Below are 21,089 nucleotides of genomic sequence, written 5' to 3' on the forward strand. Positions count from 1 at the left end.
AAAGTCCGAGAAGAATTGTAACATCATGTCCCGACTGGGAGCGATCCAGTCGTGAATCCCAACTCTCTAATTCCAATACTCCACCATTGTGTATTATGTATCTATTGCTTATTTTGATATATAAAATGAAATGCATGTTTAATATTTCCATTTGATCAATTAAATTTGTATAAAAAGAGAATGTTATAGTGAGTAATGATGATCGATGTAATGTGAGTTTTAAAATGTTTAGTTGTTCATCCCTGGCTATATGTACCAGTTAATCGTAATTTTCTTCTATAAAAACTTTGTTTATTTTAAAGTGATTCAGTATGTTTATTCGTTCATGTTAGGAGAGGTTATTGGCAGAAATTATTGCTTCCTTACTGGGTAACCATTGTTACTCATCATTTCCTTCTCCATTTTTTAGTTTCAGATCCGGAGCTTGGCGAAGCAGGTGTAGAATACGAGTGAGGATTATCTGGTAGGTCAGATAGACGACCAGAGTCCGTTACCTGGTGAGTATTGGAGTTATTACCCCTAGTGGTGTCGATTTGTCTGAGAGTACTATATAGATTTTGATTTTGAGCGTTAGGAATTTTGTTAGAGTGAGAAATTCCTGTATAATCGTGTGTATAAACTTCTTCTTCCGCACTCTAATCTATCGTACGATATTAGACGTGTATAAGCTTCCGCTAGTTATTATATTACACATGTATATGCAGGATTGTATGTTGTTTATTAGGTGCAGGTTGAACGCCTTGGAATGCTAACATAAATAGAGGAGACCATGCCGAAATTTCGAGGTGTCACTTAGTACCTCGAGATCTGACATGGGGATTTGTGTTAGTATTCGGCGGGGCGCCACAAACAAACTCAAAACTACTCCTCTTCGACAGTGTTTTTCTCATCGATGATTTGCGACGGCGATCTGCTCTTCTTTGACAAAAATCAAACCTCTTTTTTTTTTCTCTCTCTTTCTTCATTTACAGCTCGTCTTCTTCTTCCTCTTCTTCGTTTCTTTGCTATAAACGAAGGTCACGGTTCTGATAGACTCTGTGAATTAAAAAGACAGTAAAAACTATTGAACAGACTTGAACATAGACTCTTCGTTTATGTGATTGAGTTTTGACAAACTCTGTAAATTAAAAAGACTTGAAGGATGAGTGATGTACTATTGAACAACAGTAAAGACTTCATGAAGTATTAAATCTGAGAGTACTTCATACTAATTTCAATATGAAGTTGATTTCTGATTGCACAATTTGGATCAATTTATAATTTTTAATCTAATTATCAACAGAAATTTCGGGCCTTGAATTGGGAAATAAAATGTATAGTGAGAAATTCACACTGTTAATGATGGAAATGAGGTTATATTCTCTTTTGATTTCCATTCCTTTGTAAAAAATAACATGAACCATTAATCAAGGCACAATGGATGTAGAAGTTTGATCTCATACTAGGCGTCGCCAAATATCTTGTATTTATGCCTGTCCTCTAAGATCTTAAACCAGAGGACCCAAATCTTGTTGGAAACGAAGAAGAAGAGGAGTAGATTTGTCGAAGATGAAGACGTTGTCGAACGATTCGTAAAGAACGATGAAAACGAACTTGAGAGGAGCTGATTTCTACAGATGAAGGGTGAGATTTTTTCTTTTGGGGAAGTGATTCTAATTTTTTAAATTTCTTTTGTTTATAAACGATTGTAAACTCATACTCAATTTAAAGTGTAGATCTCCGTTAAATCAAAAGGCTTAAAAAGTTTGTAGAAATATAAGTCGGTTTGTTTGTCTTTCGAACGTGACCCTATATATATATGCATCTATTTTATGAACTGTTAAATAGTTTGTGAATACCTGAAGGAATAGTTTGTCATATCATCTAGAGTGATATACTATTCTGAGATGCACGATAGGGACAACCAAGTTCATAAGTGATATGATATGCGTATGAGAATGTCGTCACAACTGGAATTCGAGTGTATTCCTTTATATCTTTTTCAGTGAATGTGTAATGTAAAGGTGGGGTTGTATACGAGTGAAGATGTATAATGAGAATCACATGTACCTATATATAAAGATGACTAGTCAGTGATCACAAACAATTTAGAGTAATTGAACGTCTTGATGTGTCTTGAAGAGACCTGTTTTTGTATGGTTATAGTCAAACGGCCAATTGAAGTCAAGAATAAATGGTCACCTAATTGTGGTAAGTTGTAGCAATCGACCACAAAATCATAAACTAACGATGAAATTTCACACCGGTGAAATATTGGAGCTATCTAATCGTAGAATCGCAGCTTTCTAATTCTACTACTGAACCATTGTGTATTATGTATCTATTGTATTATTTTGAGTTATAATATGAAAATCATGTTTACTATTTTAAGTTTATCAATTTGAATTATATAAAAAGAAAATGTTAAAATATGAGTACTACTGATTGATATAATATGAATTTTAACTGTTTAGTTGCTCGTCCCTACTTATATATATCAGTTAATCGTAGTTTATTCTGTAAAACTTTGTCTGTATTGAAATAATTTAGTATGCTTACTTATTCATTGTTAGGAAATGTTATTAGTTGTAATTGTTTGTTGACTTACTAGGTAACTTTTGTTGTTCACATTTTTTTTCTTATTTTGTTTTAGTTTCAGATCCTGCATTTGACAAGATGCACGTAGAGCAAGCTAGTAAGGATCATCTGGTGGGTCAGATAGATGATCAGAGTCCATCATTGGTGAGCACTGGGATTATATCTACTAGTTGCGTCAATTAGTTTAGGTTGTATCATAAGTTTTGGTTGAGCGTTAGAATTCTATTAAGGAAATGAGATTCTATAAAATCTTATATATTATTTATTTTTTCCACACTCTGATCTATCTTACATTAATAGATGTATATAGAATTTTCACTGCTTGTACATTTATATAAATATATAGGATATTATATATATTATTTATTGGGTGAAATATATATTTAAGTACCTTGAAATGATAATATAAACAAAGAAAACTATATTGAAATTTTGAGATGCTTAATGACATTCTATTATAATATAAATCCAAAATCTAAAAACGTCATTCGAGGTGCTTTTAACCTAAAAATCATCAATAGCGTTTTTTATTTTTGTGGTAAATGATGCAAATTGCCGTATAATAAGATTGCAAAAAAACAAAAAAAATGAGTCAGCTGAAGTGTCCTCAGCGAGGACCTTGTATCGCACTTCTTGACGTGAAAGGCACTCCAGCACGATTTAAAAAAAAAAAAAAAACCTTCTCTCTCTAGACTCTACAGCCTTTTTCTCTTTTCGCCCTTTTTCTTCTCTCCATCTCTGTGTTTTTCAGCGTTTCATTCTTTCATTGATTCAGTTTCAACTTGCAGACAAACGTAAGAGTTCAATTTCTTCTAAATGAAGACTGATTTATAATTCCTGGAGGATTTTCTATGGTTTTATGATGGCTGGGGTTAGGTTTTGTACTCTGAATTCATTTTATACTAGTGTTAATCACGCTTCACATATGCGATTTAGTCGTCCATATAGTTCTTCCATGAACTTTAGAAAATTAACTGATCTTATTCTTCCATCACAATCATGTTTGAGTGCTAATCATAGATACCATAGAAGTTTTTCAAGTATTTTGGGCACTATAGAGGATATTCATTTCAGAATTTTGCCTCTCCAATCCGTTAAAGATAATCAGAATTACAGAAATGAACCCATCTCAGGATTTCCTCCTAAATGCCTACACAACAATGGGTTATCGAATTTACATTCTAAAACTACTACTTTTCCTGTGGGTATGTCAAGTTTTCGAGCATATTCTTCATTTTTTGGTAGCAAAGGGGATGGTCCGCGGGAATCCGAAGTAAAGGTTAATCACACTGATGTAGTTGGAAGTGAATGGGTTGATAATTTGAAGAATGCTTGGCAGTCAGTGGTAGATGCTGCGGCTTATACTGGAGAAAAGGCGAAGGAGTTGTCTAGTGAACTCACCCCTCATGTTCAACAGTTGGTTGATTCACATCCCTATGTAAGAAATGTTGTTATACCTGTTTGTTGGACTTTAACTGGTACAATGTTGGCTTGGCTTGTCATGCCGAGGGTTTTGAGGAAACTTCATAAGTACTCCATGCAAGGCACTGCTGCATTACTACCGGGAAATTTACTTCAAGAACACGTTCCATATGATAAAAGCTTTTGGGGTGCATTGGAGGACCCTGTGCGATATCTAATCACCTTCATGGCATTTTCACAATTGTGAGTTGGTTGTCATTTTGTTAATTAGACGAAAAAAAGAGACAACCTTCTTATTTTTCAAGGCTCTGATATAAAGATGACAAGTTCTTTATTATTCCCATTTTGCAGAGGTGTGATGATTGCGCCGACCACTATTGCATCTCAATACCTTGGACAAGCTTGGAGGGGTGCGGTTATCGTATCATTTGTATGGTTTCTCCATAGGTGGAAGACGAATGTATTTGTTCGTAGTCTGACTGCTCAGAATGTAGTTGGGCTTGACCGAGAAAGGTTGCTAGCTCTAGACAAACTTTCATCTGTGGGTCTATTTGTATTGGGATTGATGGCTTTAGCTGAGGCATGTGGTGTGGCTGTGCAATCTATTTTGACTGTTGGTGGAATAGGAGGTGAGTTTTCTAACTGTTCATCTGATATGCTATTTCTTGTTGTATTTTGTTGAGTTATTTGGTGACATGATTTTTTATTAAATTTGGGGAGTTGTGAAATATGTAAGTGATGAGGGTCAAAATAAACTCAAACTCTCTCCCTAGTTTTCTCTTCTTTCTCTTTTCCTTTCATCTTCCTTTTAGAGCTTTAATCAATTCTTTATTAGTCTAAAAAGGATCCAGAAGAGGTCCTGACAAAAAAAATATGAAATAGAAATAAATTAAAAGAAACATCTTTGAGGGATGATATTAGCAATCGTATGATGTACATCAGCAGTCATATGGATTGCTAAAAACCCTAGACTAGAAAGAACACATAGGCTTATAGAGTTGAATTTTTTGCGGGTTCTGCTATGGTGAGAGAAAAATATAGATTTCAATACATCAGATAGTTGCGATCTTTTTTTTTTTTTTTTTGTTTTGTTGGTGATGGATCAAATCAGTAAGCTTTTGTTTATATCAAAATTTTGAATGTGAGATTCTTCTGATCTATTTTTATCGCTCTTCCTATTTTTCTTCATTACTTTTTTTAAAATATATATTTAAGGAATTGGAAGGTATTGTGAGGCATATTTTTGCCAAATTAGTTATTGGTGTGAGAATACAAGGTTTTTCTTTGGGCATGAGGATGTTGAATTCCAGTTCTAATGGTTTAGAGACATCTTTGACTGTTTCCAGGGCCTCTAGTTCTATGTCAACCGTAGGTGGATACGATGGTAATCCTAATATGAAAATTAAAATTGCGAAGTTGGACGGCAATAACGTGCTCGAATGGTCTCAATCTGCTAAGATGTATATTGGTGGGAGAAGAAAACTAGGGTATGTGAATGGCCAAGCGAAGTAGTCAATTATTGATGATTCTATACATGATAAGTGGGAGCAAGAAAACCTAATGTCAATGTCGTGGCTTTTTAACTCTATGTAATCTCATATTAGTATGGGGTTCTTATTCCTATGGATTGCCAAAAAAGGGGATGAATTACAACAACTTATTCCCAACGATAAATTATTGCTCATGGCTATTAGTTTTCGTTAGGAAAAGAGGAGTTTTAGCTACTTTTTATTCCACTCTTCAGGAACCATGAGAAGAGTTGGATTACTATCAGATATTAAGGTGCGACACTTATTTTGGTAGGGAAATGCATCAGAAACAGATTGAGCATATTCTCCAAACATTGTTGAACAAGTTTTCTTTTTTTTCATTCCATATTGTTCATTCTGATGTGTGGGGATCTGCCATCTTGTGTCTGTTTTACTTTTTTGTTTGATGATTTCTTTTGTTGCACATGGTTGTATCTCATGAAGACTTGTACTAAAGTAGCACATATTGTTATAAAATATTACAAGATGGTAATCAATGTGATAAAAAAGAAGAAAATAGTTTTGTCTAACAATGCCCCCAAATACTTTGAAGGTGAATTGAGGGTTTATCTTAAGAACATGGAATGATACATCACAAACTTGTCTATGTACTTCTTAGTAGAATGGCGTGGCAAAGCCAAAAAATCGTCATTTACTAGGAGTTACTTGAGCATATTGATAGTGGTGCATGTTCCGAGAAAATTTTCGGCAGATGCAATGCTTACAATCACCCAGTGTAGTCAAGGCGAGTGCTTTAGTGCACCTCAAGGCGGGGCGGACCAAAGGTGCCTTAATACATGTGAGGTGAGGCAGTTTAAGTGAGGCGCACCAAGGCAAACGACTTGACTACGCCTTAGTCAGGGGCAAATCGCACCAAGCGTGTGCCTCATTAAAAATGAATTAATTTATTTAATTAAGACACTAATTTCAGATTTGATTGTATACTTTTTACATACAAAATAAAATTTATTTGAAAATTTCAATTTTTTACCATTAAAAATATTGAATTTTACATTAGGTGATTTTTACTCAGCCCAAACCAGTTAGGACTTAGTTGACTTAGGGCCGATAAGGGTATTTGGCTAGTCTAAGGTTGAGCCCGCCTTTTTAGGGTTTGGTTAATGCTCAATCAAGCTTGACCAGAACCCACCCATTGCTAGCCATAATTGTTGTTCTGTCGTAGCAGCAACATCACATGTTGTTGGCTTACTTTTGCTTTTTTTTCCTTCCCTTTTTTTATTCTCCTTATTTCCCTCTACGTTTTCTTTTACTATTGATCATTCTTCTTCTTGAAGTGTTGAATACTTTAACTTGTTTGTAAAAACTCACATTTGTACCTGTTATAAGTGTAAAATATCTAGAACACACCTTTCACTATTTTATTTTTATAATTTTATTCTGCCTTATTTTACTCATGCGTGCGCCTTGCCTTGTGCTTTAGGCACTAGGAGGCCTTTGCTCCTTAAGTGCGCCTTTCGTTCTTACCTACACTATGCCTAATCATATGTTAACTGTGCTGTTATAGTTTAGTCTCCACAGAGTCTTGACTATTGTCCATATTAGCCCCCTTTTGTTGTTTCACGTCGTATTTATGGGTATGTGTGTTTCATTCATATCTTTGGTTTGATCTAACCGAGTTGGACCCTAAAACCATACATGGTGTTTTCTTGGGGTATCATCCATACAAAAGGAATACAAATATTTTGATCTCGTGTCAGGAATTTTTTTTTTGTTTCTATGGATGTCACGTTTTTTTGAATTCATGCCTTATTTACGTGTAGTACTACCTTTCTTCAGGGCGAGCATGTTGTTATAAGAGGCCTTCCAACATTTGTTTCTCTTCAATCCATTCATCGTCCTTATGATAATATACAAGTTTGCACACGACTCCATAAATGGGTAACCACTATGTCACACGTACCAATTTAGATTCTTTGGAACTCATTTGTTTTCTTTATATATTCCTTCTTCCAAGGATAATGCTCCCATTGCCATATGCAAAAGGGAAGCCTTTGTGTACTATGCATCCTATATTTAATTTGTTTTCCATGTATCATCTCTGAGTCTTCTATTTTTTTGTCTTATATATTCCAAGAAGTACCATTTAATCTAGGGTGGCATGAGGCCATGATGGAGGAAATAAAGTGTTGAATAACTCTATTTTATTAGTTTTTTAGGTCTTTTGTTCTTTTTAGTCTTTTTCACTTATTAGACTATGTAATCCTTTTAAAGCCTAATTAGTATTGAGTAATTAATCACTTTTTGAATTCTCTCAATTCAATTAGGTATCAGAGCCTACCTCCATCGCCCCTTCTCCTTGCTACAAACCCCATCGCCCCCTTCCTCTCTTAAATCCATCTTCAACATCTCTCGTCTTAGATTAAAACATCACACCTACGGGTTTTTTTTTGCTCCATACCCTAATCGCACCATGCAATAGGGTCGTTAGAACATCTTGAAGCCCTACGACAACTACAAAGGTGCTGTTTTTTTGTTTTTTTTTTTTTGTGGCTTTTAGGCCAGATGATGGCTCTTAAACCATCCATAGAGACTTGTGGCAATAGCTCCTTGGCTGTTTGCTAAAAAATAAATAAATCGAGGCAGGTGCTATTTGGGGGTTTCGATCACAATAGTGGTGTTGTTTGGTGGTCTCGATCATAGTAGTGGTGTTGTTTGGGGGTTTCGATCACAGTAGGGTACTGTTTTGGGGCTGTGTTCACAACAACGTTGCTGTTTGAAGGTTGCAACAACAAGTTGCTGTTTGAAGCTTACGGCAGCGACAAAACTGCTCCTAGGTACCCTACGATTGCGTTAATGACTTCTCTGATCACCTACAACCGTGTTTGATTACCTTCCACGCGTCTCATGATCGTGTATTGCCACCTTTAGGGTGTTGCGATCAGTTTTTCCTTGTGAGTCGTCTCTTCGTATTTGAACTCTTTTCAAACCAAAGCACATCGACTCTTTGATGGCCTCCAAGACATCCTCTTCCTTGATCACCAGTAATAGTGATGGATCGGACTATCTTCCCTCTCATTCGACTGACTTTTTAAGCATCCAAATTACCACCTAGAAATTAGATGGTCATAATTATCCTCTTTGGGCACGATCGATTGAAATGTTTATTGGTGAAAAAGGGAAGATTAGTTATCTCACAGGGACAGACAAACAACATGCACCGACTGACACTACTTACCCTCAATGGTTTGCTAATGACTTTATGGTCCGTTTTTGGCTAGTTACATCTATGTAACTACACATTGCGGCTGGTTTTGTGTTCTCCAAGACCACAAAATAGAACATAAATGAGATTCTGTAAAGAGTATCTACTCGCAATGTCAAAACAATGCCCAGATCTTTAACTTAGAGCGTGAGATTTTCCGCCTTTTGCAAGGTGACTCTTCAGTCATCACCTATATATCACAATTACGTACTCGATGGGAAGAGTTGACCTTTTATTTCTCGTCCTATGCTTGGAAGGACCCTCTTGATGAGGCATTATATGAGTCGATTCTGGATAAGAATCGAGTTTTTCAATTTCTAGCCGGTTTCCAGGATGAGTTTGAGTATGCGAGAGTTCATTTATTGGGTATGGATCCTTTTTCATCTCTACAGACTATGTATTCTTATGTCTTAGCTGATGAGAGTCGTTGTACAACTGTCCTACCTCACTCTTCAGGAGACCACTCTGTTATGCTTGTTTGCATACCTTTTCCACAACCTCCTAGTGGGTCTCTACTTACATGTCAGCGACATAAGTGTGATCATTGTGGAAAGTTAGGTCACGTAAAGGCCCGTTGCTATGCGTTTCATGGTCGTCCTAATTAGCAACGTCAATTGTCTCAACGATCTTCCGCTTATGTAGTCTCTCAATCGGCTACTGATCCGGCACTCCCTTCAGCTATTGCCTCCTCCTTGGATTCGGTATCGATGTCCCAGACTGAGCTTGATAAGTTTAGGAAATTCTTCAATTGGATGGAGACTTTATCTCAGCTGGTTTCTTCTTTCACTTACTCGGGTACCTTTGCATCTCCACATAGTGTTTCCACTACTTTCTCACCATAGATTATTGATTCTGGTGCTTCAGATAATATGATCGGTACGTCGTCCCTGTTCAAAATCTATAGTGTTTGTTCTGGTCATCGCAAGGTTTGCCTTGCTGATGGTTTTTTGTCTTCTATAGCTGGTCAAGGTCATTTTTCTGTTAAACCTTCTTTATCCTTAACTAATGCACTGCATGTTCTTCAACTAACTACTAATTTTACCTCTGTTAGTAGTATTACCAAGCATTTGAATTGCAGTGTAATTTTTTATCCCTCTCATTGTGTCTTTCAGGGTCCGGGGTCGAAGAGGACGATTAGCACTGGACGTGAAGTGAATGGCTTGTATCTCTTGGACGCACCTGTTTCACCTAGCACTCATTCTGTTTCTCAGCTTAATAGTAGTAGTTAGTCTAATAAGGTACTTGTAATGTGTTGGCACTTACGCTTAGGCCATATTTCTTTTGGATATTTGAAATATTTAAAGAAATTAATGAAGAATGTTGATGTAGGATGGTGAGGGAAGAAGAGGAAAGTTGGGGTTTGAGGAATCTGATTTGGGTGGTTTTGGAATTGGGTTAAGGATTTGGGCAACAATAGGAAAAATGTTTCAAAAATCCTAGTTGGATATATGTTGAAATGTAAAACACAAAAATTTTCAATTACAACATTTTGAAATTAAAAGGTTCAGGGTATTTGGTTAGGGTTAAGTGATAGGGTATGGTAGATTTGAAGAAGGGATTAAAGAAATAAGGATTAAGGTAGAATAAAATGGGTGTCAAGAAATTAAGATTCAAGAATTCAAGAATTCAAGAGTACAAGAAATCATAATCAAGAATTCAACATTGCTTGAAAAATGAAGAAAACAAAACAATAATAGAAAAGATAGATTAAAGAAGATTAGATAAAGAAAAAAAGAACTCCATACTTTACTAGTTTAGCAAATTTTCAGCATTATGGACGAGTTAATCTTTATAGATGATTAAGTAGGTCGACAAATTGAAGGTGCCATTAAAAGCCCTTCCACCAGCCACTAAATGAAGTTGATTCAAGTTGATCGAAAGATGTTCGATGTCCGGGTGTTCTGAAAGAAAAACCAAAGGTAGTAGAGGTCATTGAGAGAGGTAAGAAAGGATAGTTGTTTGTGGTGTTGAAAAAGGAATAGTTAATTTGGTTGAGCAGCTCTCTGGAGAAGGCATGTCAGTTACGTGATAGGCCTTCACGGGAGAAATCTACTTTAGATGGACGAAATATTCTAGCAATGGGTGAGGAAAACAATTTTGGGAGGTTTGTGTGTATCTGCATTTTCAAGGAGAAAGGCTGGGTCGGGCCTTTGGTAATCTCAAAGGGAAGCAATGGTGAGGGATGGCTGGAACTCTTAACCTCGTTAAGAGATGTGGGTGAGAGTTTTGTTGATTCGAATGGGGTGCTACTCCAAGATTCAGGAGAAGGGTTTGGCGAAAATGTTTTGTTGTAGCCACAACCTGTGATTGGGAAAGGGAAGGAGAAAGTAGGTTGCGATCTTGGATTTGTAGAGGTGGACTTGCTAAAAATAACATCTGGGGTTCTTTTGACAAATTGGGGGACAAATTGAAGCCATTTGACAGTAGGTCTTCGACGTGCTTTGGCCATTGGAGGTGGGCCATAGTTTGCGAATCCGACACTCCTTGTGCCGATTGGGGATATTGGTGTTCTTCATTGAGTGGGTTGTTTTCTAGGGCGTTGAAGTGGGGCCTATTGAAATGTATTTTGTTGTCGGATAACAATGGTTTAGAAAGGGCAGTTTGTAATTACTAGCAGATTTGCTCAAATGGAGTAATCGTGTTTCGAGTTGCATTTTAAAGGGATAAGTGCCTCTTCATGTTCTTCGTCCTGATAGTACCCTCTTTCATATTACACCCAGAGTTTTTCTGTGCACTTGTTGTGTTCAAGACAGGACCCCTCATTGCACAAAATTAGATGACAAAGTCATTTTGTGTGTTTTCTTAGGTTTCTCCTCTATATCAAAGGAGTATCAATGTTATGATTCCGTTTCTCATTGTGTCATACGTTCTCTTGATGTCACTTTTTTTGAAAATGTTCCCTACTTTCTTGTCACATCTTTGCAGGACTCTTTTTCTTTGCAAGATCCTTCTACTATAGTGTTGCTTTCTCCTATCTTCTCTCCATTTTCGCCAACGCTTTAGGTTTACTCCGTCGCCCCTCTCCAGCCTTGCCAACCTCCTTGGACTCATGTATATTATTTCTTATCTCTCCTCTTGTCCCTTTTGTTTTTGACTCTGACTTACCTATTGCCCTTCGCAAAGGTAGGTGGAAGTGTATTACTGATCTCCTTATTGCTTAGTTTGTTTCCTATAAAGGCTCTCTCATTCTTATCAGGCCTACCTTGTTGCCATTGCTTCTATTCGAGTTCCTCGGCCTATTTCAGAAACTTTACGAGACCCTCAGTGGATTGCAACCATTGAGATGGATGTTTTGTAGACAAATCATACCTGGGAGCTTGTTTCCCTTCCCTCTAGGGAGCGGACTATTGGTTGTAAGCGAATTTTCACTGTTAAGTATCTCGTGGATGGCATTGTTGATCGATACAAGGCCCATCTAGTTGTAAGGGATTTACACGGACTTGAGGAAAGGATTTTGGTGCTACGTTTGGTGCTGTAGCTAAACTTTCTATTGTTCGTCTCTTTATTTCTTTGGCTGCATGTCACTTACGGTCTCTTCACCAACTAGATGTGAAGAATGCCTTTCTTAATGATGATCTGTCTGAGGTTATCTATATGGACCCCCCTCTTAGGTTTTTTCTTTATGGGAAGTGTTATAGGAAGGTATGTTGTCTTCTTAAATTTCTGTATGGGCTGAAGTAGTTTTCGCGAGCTTGGTTTCAACGTTTTTCTGAGGTTATATTGTCAATGGGATTCTTTTGATACCTCTCATATCATATATGCTTTGTTCGTCGAGGATTAGATGGTCGTTGTACTATTGTTCTGTTTTATGTAGATGATATTATCCTTACTGGGGATGATTCCCAGTGAATTGACAGGGTAAGAATGATATTGGGTTGTGCTTTTGGAGTTAAGGACTTAGGTCCTCTTAAGTATTTCTTAGGGATAGAAGTGGCCCGTTCTCACCAAGGTATTTCGCTATCTCAGCGCAAATACATATTGGATCTTCCTTAGGATACTTGTATGCTTGGTTGTCTTCTTGTTTCCTCTCCTATGGATCAGAATCATCTTTATGTTGAATCTGGTGATCTATTATTTAATATTTCTTTTTATTAGAGATTCGTAGGCCATTTGATTTTATTTGACTAACACCGGACCAGATTTGACTTTTGCGGTCAATTAGTTCATGCATGCTTCGTGCACTTCTCATTTTGATGCTGTTTATGATATTCTTCGCTACTTGAAGTCACTTCCTGGCCCTTGGACTCTTATTTTTCAACTGTTCAATAGCGTTTGTCATGCTTCACTGTAGCTAATTATGCTGATTCTATTACAGATAAAAGGTCTACCTCTGATTTTTGTACTTTTCATGGTGGTAACCTGATCTCATGGAAAAGTAAGAAATAGAGTGTGGTTTCTCGTTCTTCTGCTGAAGCTAAGTATTGAGCTATGGCCCTTGACACATGTGAGTTTATTTGGCTTCGATTTTTGTTGCCAGAGCTGTGATTTCCTATTTTTGATTCCTCTACATTGTTTTGCGACAACAAGTCCGCTATTATGCTTGCTTCGGACTTCGTCCTTCACGAGAAAATAAAACCTATAGAGGTTGATGTTCACTTTCTTGGGGAGAAAATTCGATTTGGTGCTTTTTAGACAGTATTTGTATCTTCTTCAGATCAGTTTGTCGACATGCTTACGAAGTTTGTTGGTCTTTCTGTCATGAATTCTCATATTTTCAAGCTGGGCTTAGTTGATACATTTGCTCCAGCTTGAGGGGGAGTATTGGGAAATATGCATTTTCCTTGTCTTTACTTTAGTTTAGTTTTCTAGTTTTGTATTTTTCTATGTAAGGACATTTATGTCCATTCACCTTGATTAATATATAAATACCTTTGTAAGTTCTCTTTAAGAACAATTCTTTTGGCTATTCCTTCAAAGTAGGTCTAAGGATTGTGGGATCTGCTTTTGAGGAGTTGGATCCCTCTCGTTTTATGGAGCCTAGAGAATGCGAACTCTTAGATTTGGGTAGAGTTGGGTTTAAGGGAACTGTGGATATGAGTTCGAACCAGGAGGAGTTGCAGCTTGAGGTGTTCCTACAACTTCAAGATGTGCCGACGAAGTTGGTGGAGGAAGACAATCCTAGAGTTATCGATCTAGGCCTGGAATTACCATTTCAAGAGCTAGATTTTCAAAAGTCAAATTGCCTAGGGCCTACGAAGACAGGTGGGAGCTATTTGGAGGAATAAACAACGGGATTCGAGGGGGAGCCAACACGTGTTGAAGAGGAAATGATTATGAATCGACAACTAGTAGTTGAGGTAGGTGAGTCGATTGTCTGGCTTCACATGTATCAAACCCAATTGAGTTTCATGAGGCCGACTTGGTTAACGACTCGGCAAGGTGGGCTGGTTTTGATGTACTGGAGGACCCAGAATTATTGGCCCTTAAGTTGAAGCCTGCAAAAGTGTTTTGTGGGCTAAACTCTCTAGGAGTTGGGCCCAGTTCATGTAGTGGGCAGCCCACGTCATTGTTTTGGCCCCAGTTTTTACCTAGAAGTTGTTCAGCCTGTCCAGAAGTTGAGCGAGGCACGATCTTAGTAAAAGAGGTATCTTCTTCCTTCGATGATGGTTTTTTCGTTTGAATTGCTCGTTAAAGGGAGCTCGTTTCCAGGGAGAAGTGTTGTTTGCAGACTGCTATTGCAAGGAAGAGTTGGTTTTTTGTAGTGGGGTTTTTCTTTTGTGCCCATTTTTGCATTGTCGCATGGTGCTCAACCTTATTTAGCTTGCCTGATGGGATTGGATCTAGGGCCATCTAGCTTGCGTTTGCTTTTTGTTGGGGAGAAAGCTTTCTTAAAGGTTCTATCTGGTCAAAGGTCTGGGTATCAAGAGGTGATGCTTTTAGGTTGTGTGCCGGAATCTGAAGTAGACTCTTGTAAGTTGTTCCATTTAGAAGAACCACATAGTTTGGAGGTTCAGATGTCTGGTGGATGGGATGAAGAATATACTTGTCTGGGCAGAGAGGTAAGAATGAATTGGCAAATAGTTTCCTAGTCAATGTGTTAGCAGTTGGGTTATCGGTGTGACGTTCTCTGAAAAAGGAAAGAGAGGAATCGTTGGTGCTTATGGGTATCTCCATGAAGAACAGTTAAGAGGTGAGCTATTGTATGAATAAAGTAATAATGGGTAGGTCCAATGCGAACAACAGGGCTGTCCATGATTTTTTGTTTGACAATCAGAATTTGGTGATTAGTAATGAATGTGCTGGCGGTGATCCTTCGAGCTTGTATGAAGGGTTAGGTTTGGAAGGCGAGTCTAATAAGATGAGTAAGACGAAAGCTAGGTGGACAAGAGAGGTCCAAGAGCTACAGAGAGATGTGGAAGAATTCTCCCTTAAGTTTACTTATTCTAGGAGGTCCGGGAGAAGAGCTGTGGTTAATGATGTCTGTTAAGATTTTCTCTTGGAATGTATGTGGTTTGAACGATTTCTCGAAAAAGGCGGCAGTTAAAGCGATGCTTCACATGGAGGCCTTTAGCTAGTGGTTTTACAAGAAACAAAGTTGGTGGTTGTGAAGGATCATATTGTTAGACTTATGGGGAATTAGAAAAGAGGTTTGAACTTATCTCCCTGCTTTAGGGACTGATGGTGGGATATTAATTTTGTGGAAAAAGAATTTTCTTCATGTAGAGGAAGACTTGATTGGAGCCTTCTCTATATCGATGTCATGCAAGATGGTGGGGTCTGATTTTCAGTGGATCTTTATTGGGGTTTATGGTCCCTCTCGTCATAGTGATTGGCCTCAGTTCTGGGAATAATTGGATGATTTGAGTGTACGATGGGGTCTCCTTTGGTGTATTGGCAGTGACTTCAATGTTATTTGCTTCTCCTGTGAAAAGCTAGGGGAGTCGAGGGTAATTTCTCGGATACGGAGATTTGGGGAGTTCGTGAATAAAAATGGGCTGTTGGATATTCCTCTTTGTGGTGGAAAATTTACTTGGTCTAATAGGCAAGAAGCTCCAATTCTCAATAAGTTGGACGGGTTCTTAATCTCATTAGATTGGGAAGAGTGGGTATACTTCAAGAATATGTTCCAAATCCAGCCTTTGATCATTGCCCAATTTGTTTAAAAGTGGGAGAAGCTAGGAGGCATTCGATTCCATTTCGATTTGAGAATATGTGGTTATTGTATCTTAATTTTTTAGACTTGGTAAATTCTTGATGGGATGTTTTACCTTCTGAAGGAAGACTGGGTGTGGTGTTGAGAAATAAATTAAAGGCAGCCAAATAAAATTTGAAAAGGTGGAACAAAGAGGCTTTTGGCTTAGTAAATGCAAAATTAAAGGTTTTAATGGGGGAGATTGAAGTTATTGATAAGGAGGAATCTAGGAAGTTAGCTAGAGAGGAAAGGGTAAAAAAGGAAGATTTACGAGGTCAATTTCAAAGGGTGGCGGTTATGAATGAAATTTCTTGGAAACAAAAGTCAAGGGTGAAGTGGCTCTATAGGAGGGAGACAACAACACCAGATTTTTTCACCACATGGTGAGCTATCATAGTAGGGTAAACTTTATTTCTAGATTGAAGGTCCAGGGCATATGGAGAGTGGGAGATGAAGAAGTGGCTTTAGGCGTGGTAGAGTATTATAGGGATCTATATACAAAAAACTTTTCGGCGAGACCTTTGCTTGATAGTCTTCCTTTTGATAACATTTTAGTGGATCAACAGTCGTGGCTCGAGAGATTGTTTGATAAGGAGGAGGTTCGCGTTGTTGTGAGTGAGATGGTGGATGATAAAGCCCCGAGCCAAATGGTTTCTCAATAGGTTTCTTCAAATTTTGTTGGGAAGTGATTAAGTTTGATTTACTGGCGATTCTGGACGAGTTCTTCTAGGAAGGTTTTCTTGATTATGGATTGAATTGTACTTTTGTAACGTTGATTCCTAAACTAGAAGGGGCAGATGATGTTACAGACTTACGCCCGACTAATCTTGTTGGTTCGATGTATAAAATCTTGTCCAAAGTCCTCGCTTCTAGATTGAAGAAAGTAATCCAGAATGTAATCGGTTCGTCTCAAGGGGCATTTGTTGCGGGGTGTCATATTCTCGATGGTATTCTTATTGCTAATGAGTGTATTGATTCATCAAGGAAGCAAAAAAACCCGGGGTTAGTTTGCAAGATAGACTTGGAGAAAGCTTACGATCATGTAAGTTGGTCATTCCTTGAGTATCTCTCGAGGAAAATGGGGTTCGGGGAAAAATGGATATTTTGGATTATGAAATGTGTTTCCTCCCCTTCTTTTTCTATCTTGGTAAATGGGTCTCTTGAAGGGTATTTTAGAAGCTCAAGGGGTTTGAGGCAAGGAGATCCGCTATCACCTTATTTATTTTTGATGGTGATGGAAGTTCTCAGTAGAATGATGTCGAAAGGGGTGATGAACGAGAATTTGTAGGGTTTCAAAACGGAGAATCATCTTGTCTCTCATTTGCACTTTGCTGATGATACTTTGATCTCTTTGGATTTTTTGACCGTTCAATTAAGGTTTCTTAGCGGTGTTCTTGGGTGCATTGAGGCGGTGTCAGGAATTTTTGTTAACTTGAGAAAGAGCAAGGTCTTTGGTGTTTGTGTAGATCAGGGGGTAGATGTGATGGCGGCTTCAATTGGCTTTTTAATGTGGTAGTACTTCCATCCACTTACTTAGGTCTTCCTCTAGGCACTAATTGTTGAAGCAAGGAGATTTGGGATCCGGTGCTTGAAAGAATGGGGTAAAGGTTGAGCTCATGGAAAGTGAGGCATTTGTCAAAAGGGGGTAAAATAACTTTGATCAAGAGTACCTTGACTAGTATACCTAATTATTTTTTGTCCCTATTCTCTTTGCCGTGTAGTGTGGAGTTGAGAATGAATAAGATTTGTTGGGATTTTTTCTAGCATGATAAGGAGGATAGGAGGAAATTTCATATGATTTGCTAGAAGAAGATTTTCTTGCCTTAGGTGCAAGGGGGCTTGGGTTTTAGGTCCTTTGTTGCAATGAACTCGGCTTTACTTGCAAAGTGGCTTTGGAGGTTTGGGGAAGAAGTTGATAGTTACTAGAGAATTGTGGTGGCACAAAAATTTGGTGTCCATGAGTTCGGGTGGGAGAGCAGAGATGCAAAAGAGGCATTTGGGTGTGGGGTTTGGAAGGGGATCCTTAGAAGAATTCCGTTATTCCGCAAAAAGGTAAAATTCAAAGTTGGAAGAAGTAACATGATACGCTTTTGGGAAGATAGGTGGTGTGGGGAGGTATTTCTCTTGGAGTTTTTCCTTGATTTATATATGGTGTCCACGAAGACAAGAAAGACTATTGATTCTTTTGTAGTGAATGAGCGTAACGATAGGGGCTGGAATTTTGACTTCAGAAGGCATTTTAATGACTGGGAGATAGTAGTGTGGACCAGCTTTTAGAGTTAGTTGGAGTATTGCAGGTGGATGAAGCTTTGGAAGATTGTAGACTTTGGGATGGTTCAAGGGATGGGAGTTTTTCGGTTCAATCAATGCATGCTGTTGGGATGCCGAGGTCTACCTTTTCTTTTCTTGCTTCTTTTAGTTGGGGTGTCAAAGTCCCCTAAAAAATCTCGTTGTACGTTTGGCTAGCTTCTTGGGGAAAATTGACCACGATGGATCAATTGATCATCAAAGGTTTTTATTCCCCTAATTGTTGTTTCTTATGTTCGTGAAATGGGGAGACAACCAATCACCTCCTTTTGCTCGTTGTGTTTGGTCTCATTTTCTTGGTCTCTTTGGATTGGCTGGGTGCTTTCCAAGTACTACGAGGGAGCTCTTTGAGTCTTGCTTAGTTGGGGTTTTTCATTTAGAGCAGCCAAACGAATCTTGTGGAATCTGCTTCCTTTTGCCATTTGTTGGGGATTGTGAAAGGGGAGGAATAGACGCACTTTTGATGGGAAAGAATTGCAGCTAGAAGAGATCATTCTCTTGAAAGGAAGAGTCCTTTCCTTCAAATATCTGATTGTTCCTCTCCATCCATAGCCCCCAACAAAGGGCGACGGGAAGAATGCTCCACAGAATACGTTTTGAACGCCTATGAATGAGCCTTGTTCTAGTACCCGGAACTAATATTCCCAAGTGTTCACTTGTGTGGATAAGGTTTACGATGTATAATATATAACTTCAATCATAGGGATCAATAACTAGTTGCGTGCATCCTGTAAAGTCTTCACTTAATTTCCTTGGATTTAGCTGACATCCATTGCCATCATTCATTCTCTTCAAAGAATCCCTGATCCAAAACCATGCATGCGATTTTCACCTCATATGGTCCTCTCTTCTGTACATAATGATATTTATCAATGCAATGGAAAAAGATTGAAGTATTTGTCTCAATCTTTTGTGAGCCGTTCCTATATAATCACAGGAGTGAGTTAATGATTTTTCATGTACGACACATCACTGTTAATTGTCTTTATCAATTATGTTTGCAAACTTTCCATATAGGCTTTTTTTTTTTTGTTGATACATGGGTATCCAGACTTAGTCCGACTAGTCCCATGGACACGCCTGTCACCACTTCCAGTACATGCCTTGTGTACCTGGCCTTTTAAAGCACTAGGGTGGTGGCCAGCAAGGGGTGAAGTGATTTGATTAATTGGTTCCTAACCCTTAATTTAGATTGCCTAGTCAGTGTTTTATGTCTTTTTCATTCTATCATCAATTGGATCTGAGCCATTTTTTATTTGGATGCAGGAGTTGCTACTGCTTTTGCAGCCAGAGACATCCTTGGAAATGTCCTCAGTGGATTGTCCATGCAATTTTCAAAGCCCTTTTCATTGGGAGACACCATAAAAGTATATTGAAAATGGCCCTTCTATGAGATGATTTGTTTTTTGAGTTGTGCTGGAGTGAACTCAAAATTGGACCTCATATCGCACATCTTGACGTGAAAGTGGATAGGAACCATAGATGCTTTTTCACTCGTATCTCAAGGAAAAGCATCTATGGTTCACGTACACTTTCACGTCAGGGTGTGCAATGTGAGGTCCAATCTTGAGGTCACTTCAGCATTAATCTTTTTTATTTTTTATTTATCTATGAACTTGTTTCAATGTGATCTATCTCAATGCAGATTTTCGGTTACTGCTGTTGGTGGTAAAATTATTTTTCTATTCAACTTGTTTTGTAAGTCTGATAGGAAATCTGCAATGAGTCTTGTCAATGGTGTTCAGGTACAACTGTTCAAGTGGCTTCCCGAGACATTTATCTTGCCTATACATTGCTTTACCTTAGGTAAAGTGAGGAATGATGCATTGGACTGATTAGGATTCTGAGGTTAATTTATAAGCTACGTTCTAATTGTCTATTTTCCTTGTGACTCACAACAACAAATCAAAGTGTTAAGCATGCTTTTAAAATGTATTTGTAAGACTTATTTTCAATGGTGTATTTTTCTAGTAAAAAAGAACGCTTCTATTGCCTCACCAACTTTTGCTAACGCTGCCCCAAATGTGTGCTACTTCTTTGGTGATTAACATATGAATTGGGTTGGTGTTAATAAAAGTTGGTGTGGCAATAGAATCCATGGTTTAAAATTTCATTTTGTATCGGCCGAAACGTTTGGGATTTTCAACTTTTCGAAACGAAACATCATTGGAATTGGAATAATCGATAGAACATTGAATTTTTTCTTGTATATCTAAGAGATCCAAAAGAAGAGGGAGTTTGAGAAACACAGATCTGAGATAGAGAGATCTAGATCTGAGAGAAAGATCCAGACGTGAGAGAAAGAACCAGATCTGAGAAGAAAAAAAAACCTGATTAATGAGTCGCCGTCGCTGGAGTTCAAGGTCGGCCTCTTCTTTTCTTTCTTGTTTTTTTTTCTTTGAGACAAACTACAGAGACACTGTGGTGTTGAAGAGATGACTTGCCCTTGACCACAGTCACCTCTCAAAAATTCACAAAGTGATTTTTGAGAAACCCCTGTATTTTCAAACTAATTACAAGTCCCTTGACTTGGGTATCCTCTGAAAGACCTTTTTAATTGTTTCAAATGTTTCGGTTTTTGAGAAACATGAGACATCGAGATGAAATGATATTTCAAACCTTGATAGAATCTTCTAAAAAAAGGTAATTCTACATTATCTTGTAAGATTGCGTTTCAGTTACTGTTTTTGCCATTCATATATTCATTATAAAAAAAAATAATGACATATTGATCATAATATCTTTTTCATCCTAATTTTGGGGCTACCAAAATGTATTATCGTCTATCATATTTTAATTAACATTGAGTGCCTCTTCATTTTGTTTATGAGCACAGCATTCAAGCTATTTTGCTGCTGCTTTATATTTATAGTTTTTTGGTACATGATACATCATGCAT

The 21,089-nt window shown here is 37.8% G+C and overlaps 1 protein-coding gene across 1 annotated transcript in view; it reads left to right on the forward strand.

Moving 5' to 3' along the window:
- Positions 1 to 3,243: 3,243 nt before the first annotated feature.
- LOC147391119 (mechanosensitive ion channel protein 1, mitochondrial-like) overlaps positions 3,244 to 21,089 on the forward strand; it is a 38,493-nt gene continuing 20,647 nt past the window's right edge. Inside the window, exons 1-3 of the mRNA XM_086457743.1 lie at positions 3,244 to 4,242; positions 4,351 to 4,628; positions 19,457 to 19,557. Of these exons, the coding sequence (XP_086313869.1) occupies positions 3,437 to 4,242; positions 4,351 to 4,628; positions 19,457 to 19,557 (1,185 nt within the window). The 5' untranslated portion in view covers positions 3,244 to 3,436. The remainder of the gene's footprint in view (positions 4,243 to 4,350; positions 4,629 to 19,456; positions 19,558 to 21,089) is intronic.

The sequence above is a fragment of the Akebia trifoliata genome, chromosome 11 (genome assembly GCF_017979445.1).
Source record: "Akebia trifoliata isolate Shusen 1 chromosome 11, ASM1797944v1, whole genome shotgun sequence".
NCBI lineage: Eukaryota > Viridiplantae > Streptophyta > Magnoliopsida > Ranunculales > Lardizabalaceae > Akebia > Akebia trifoliata.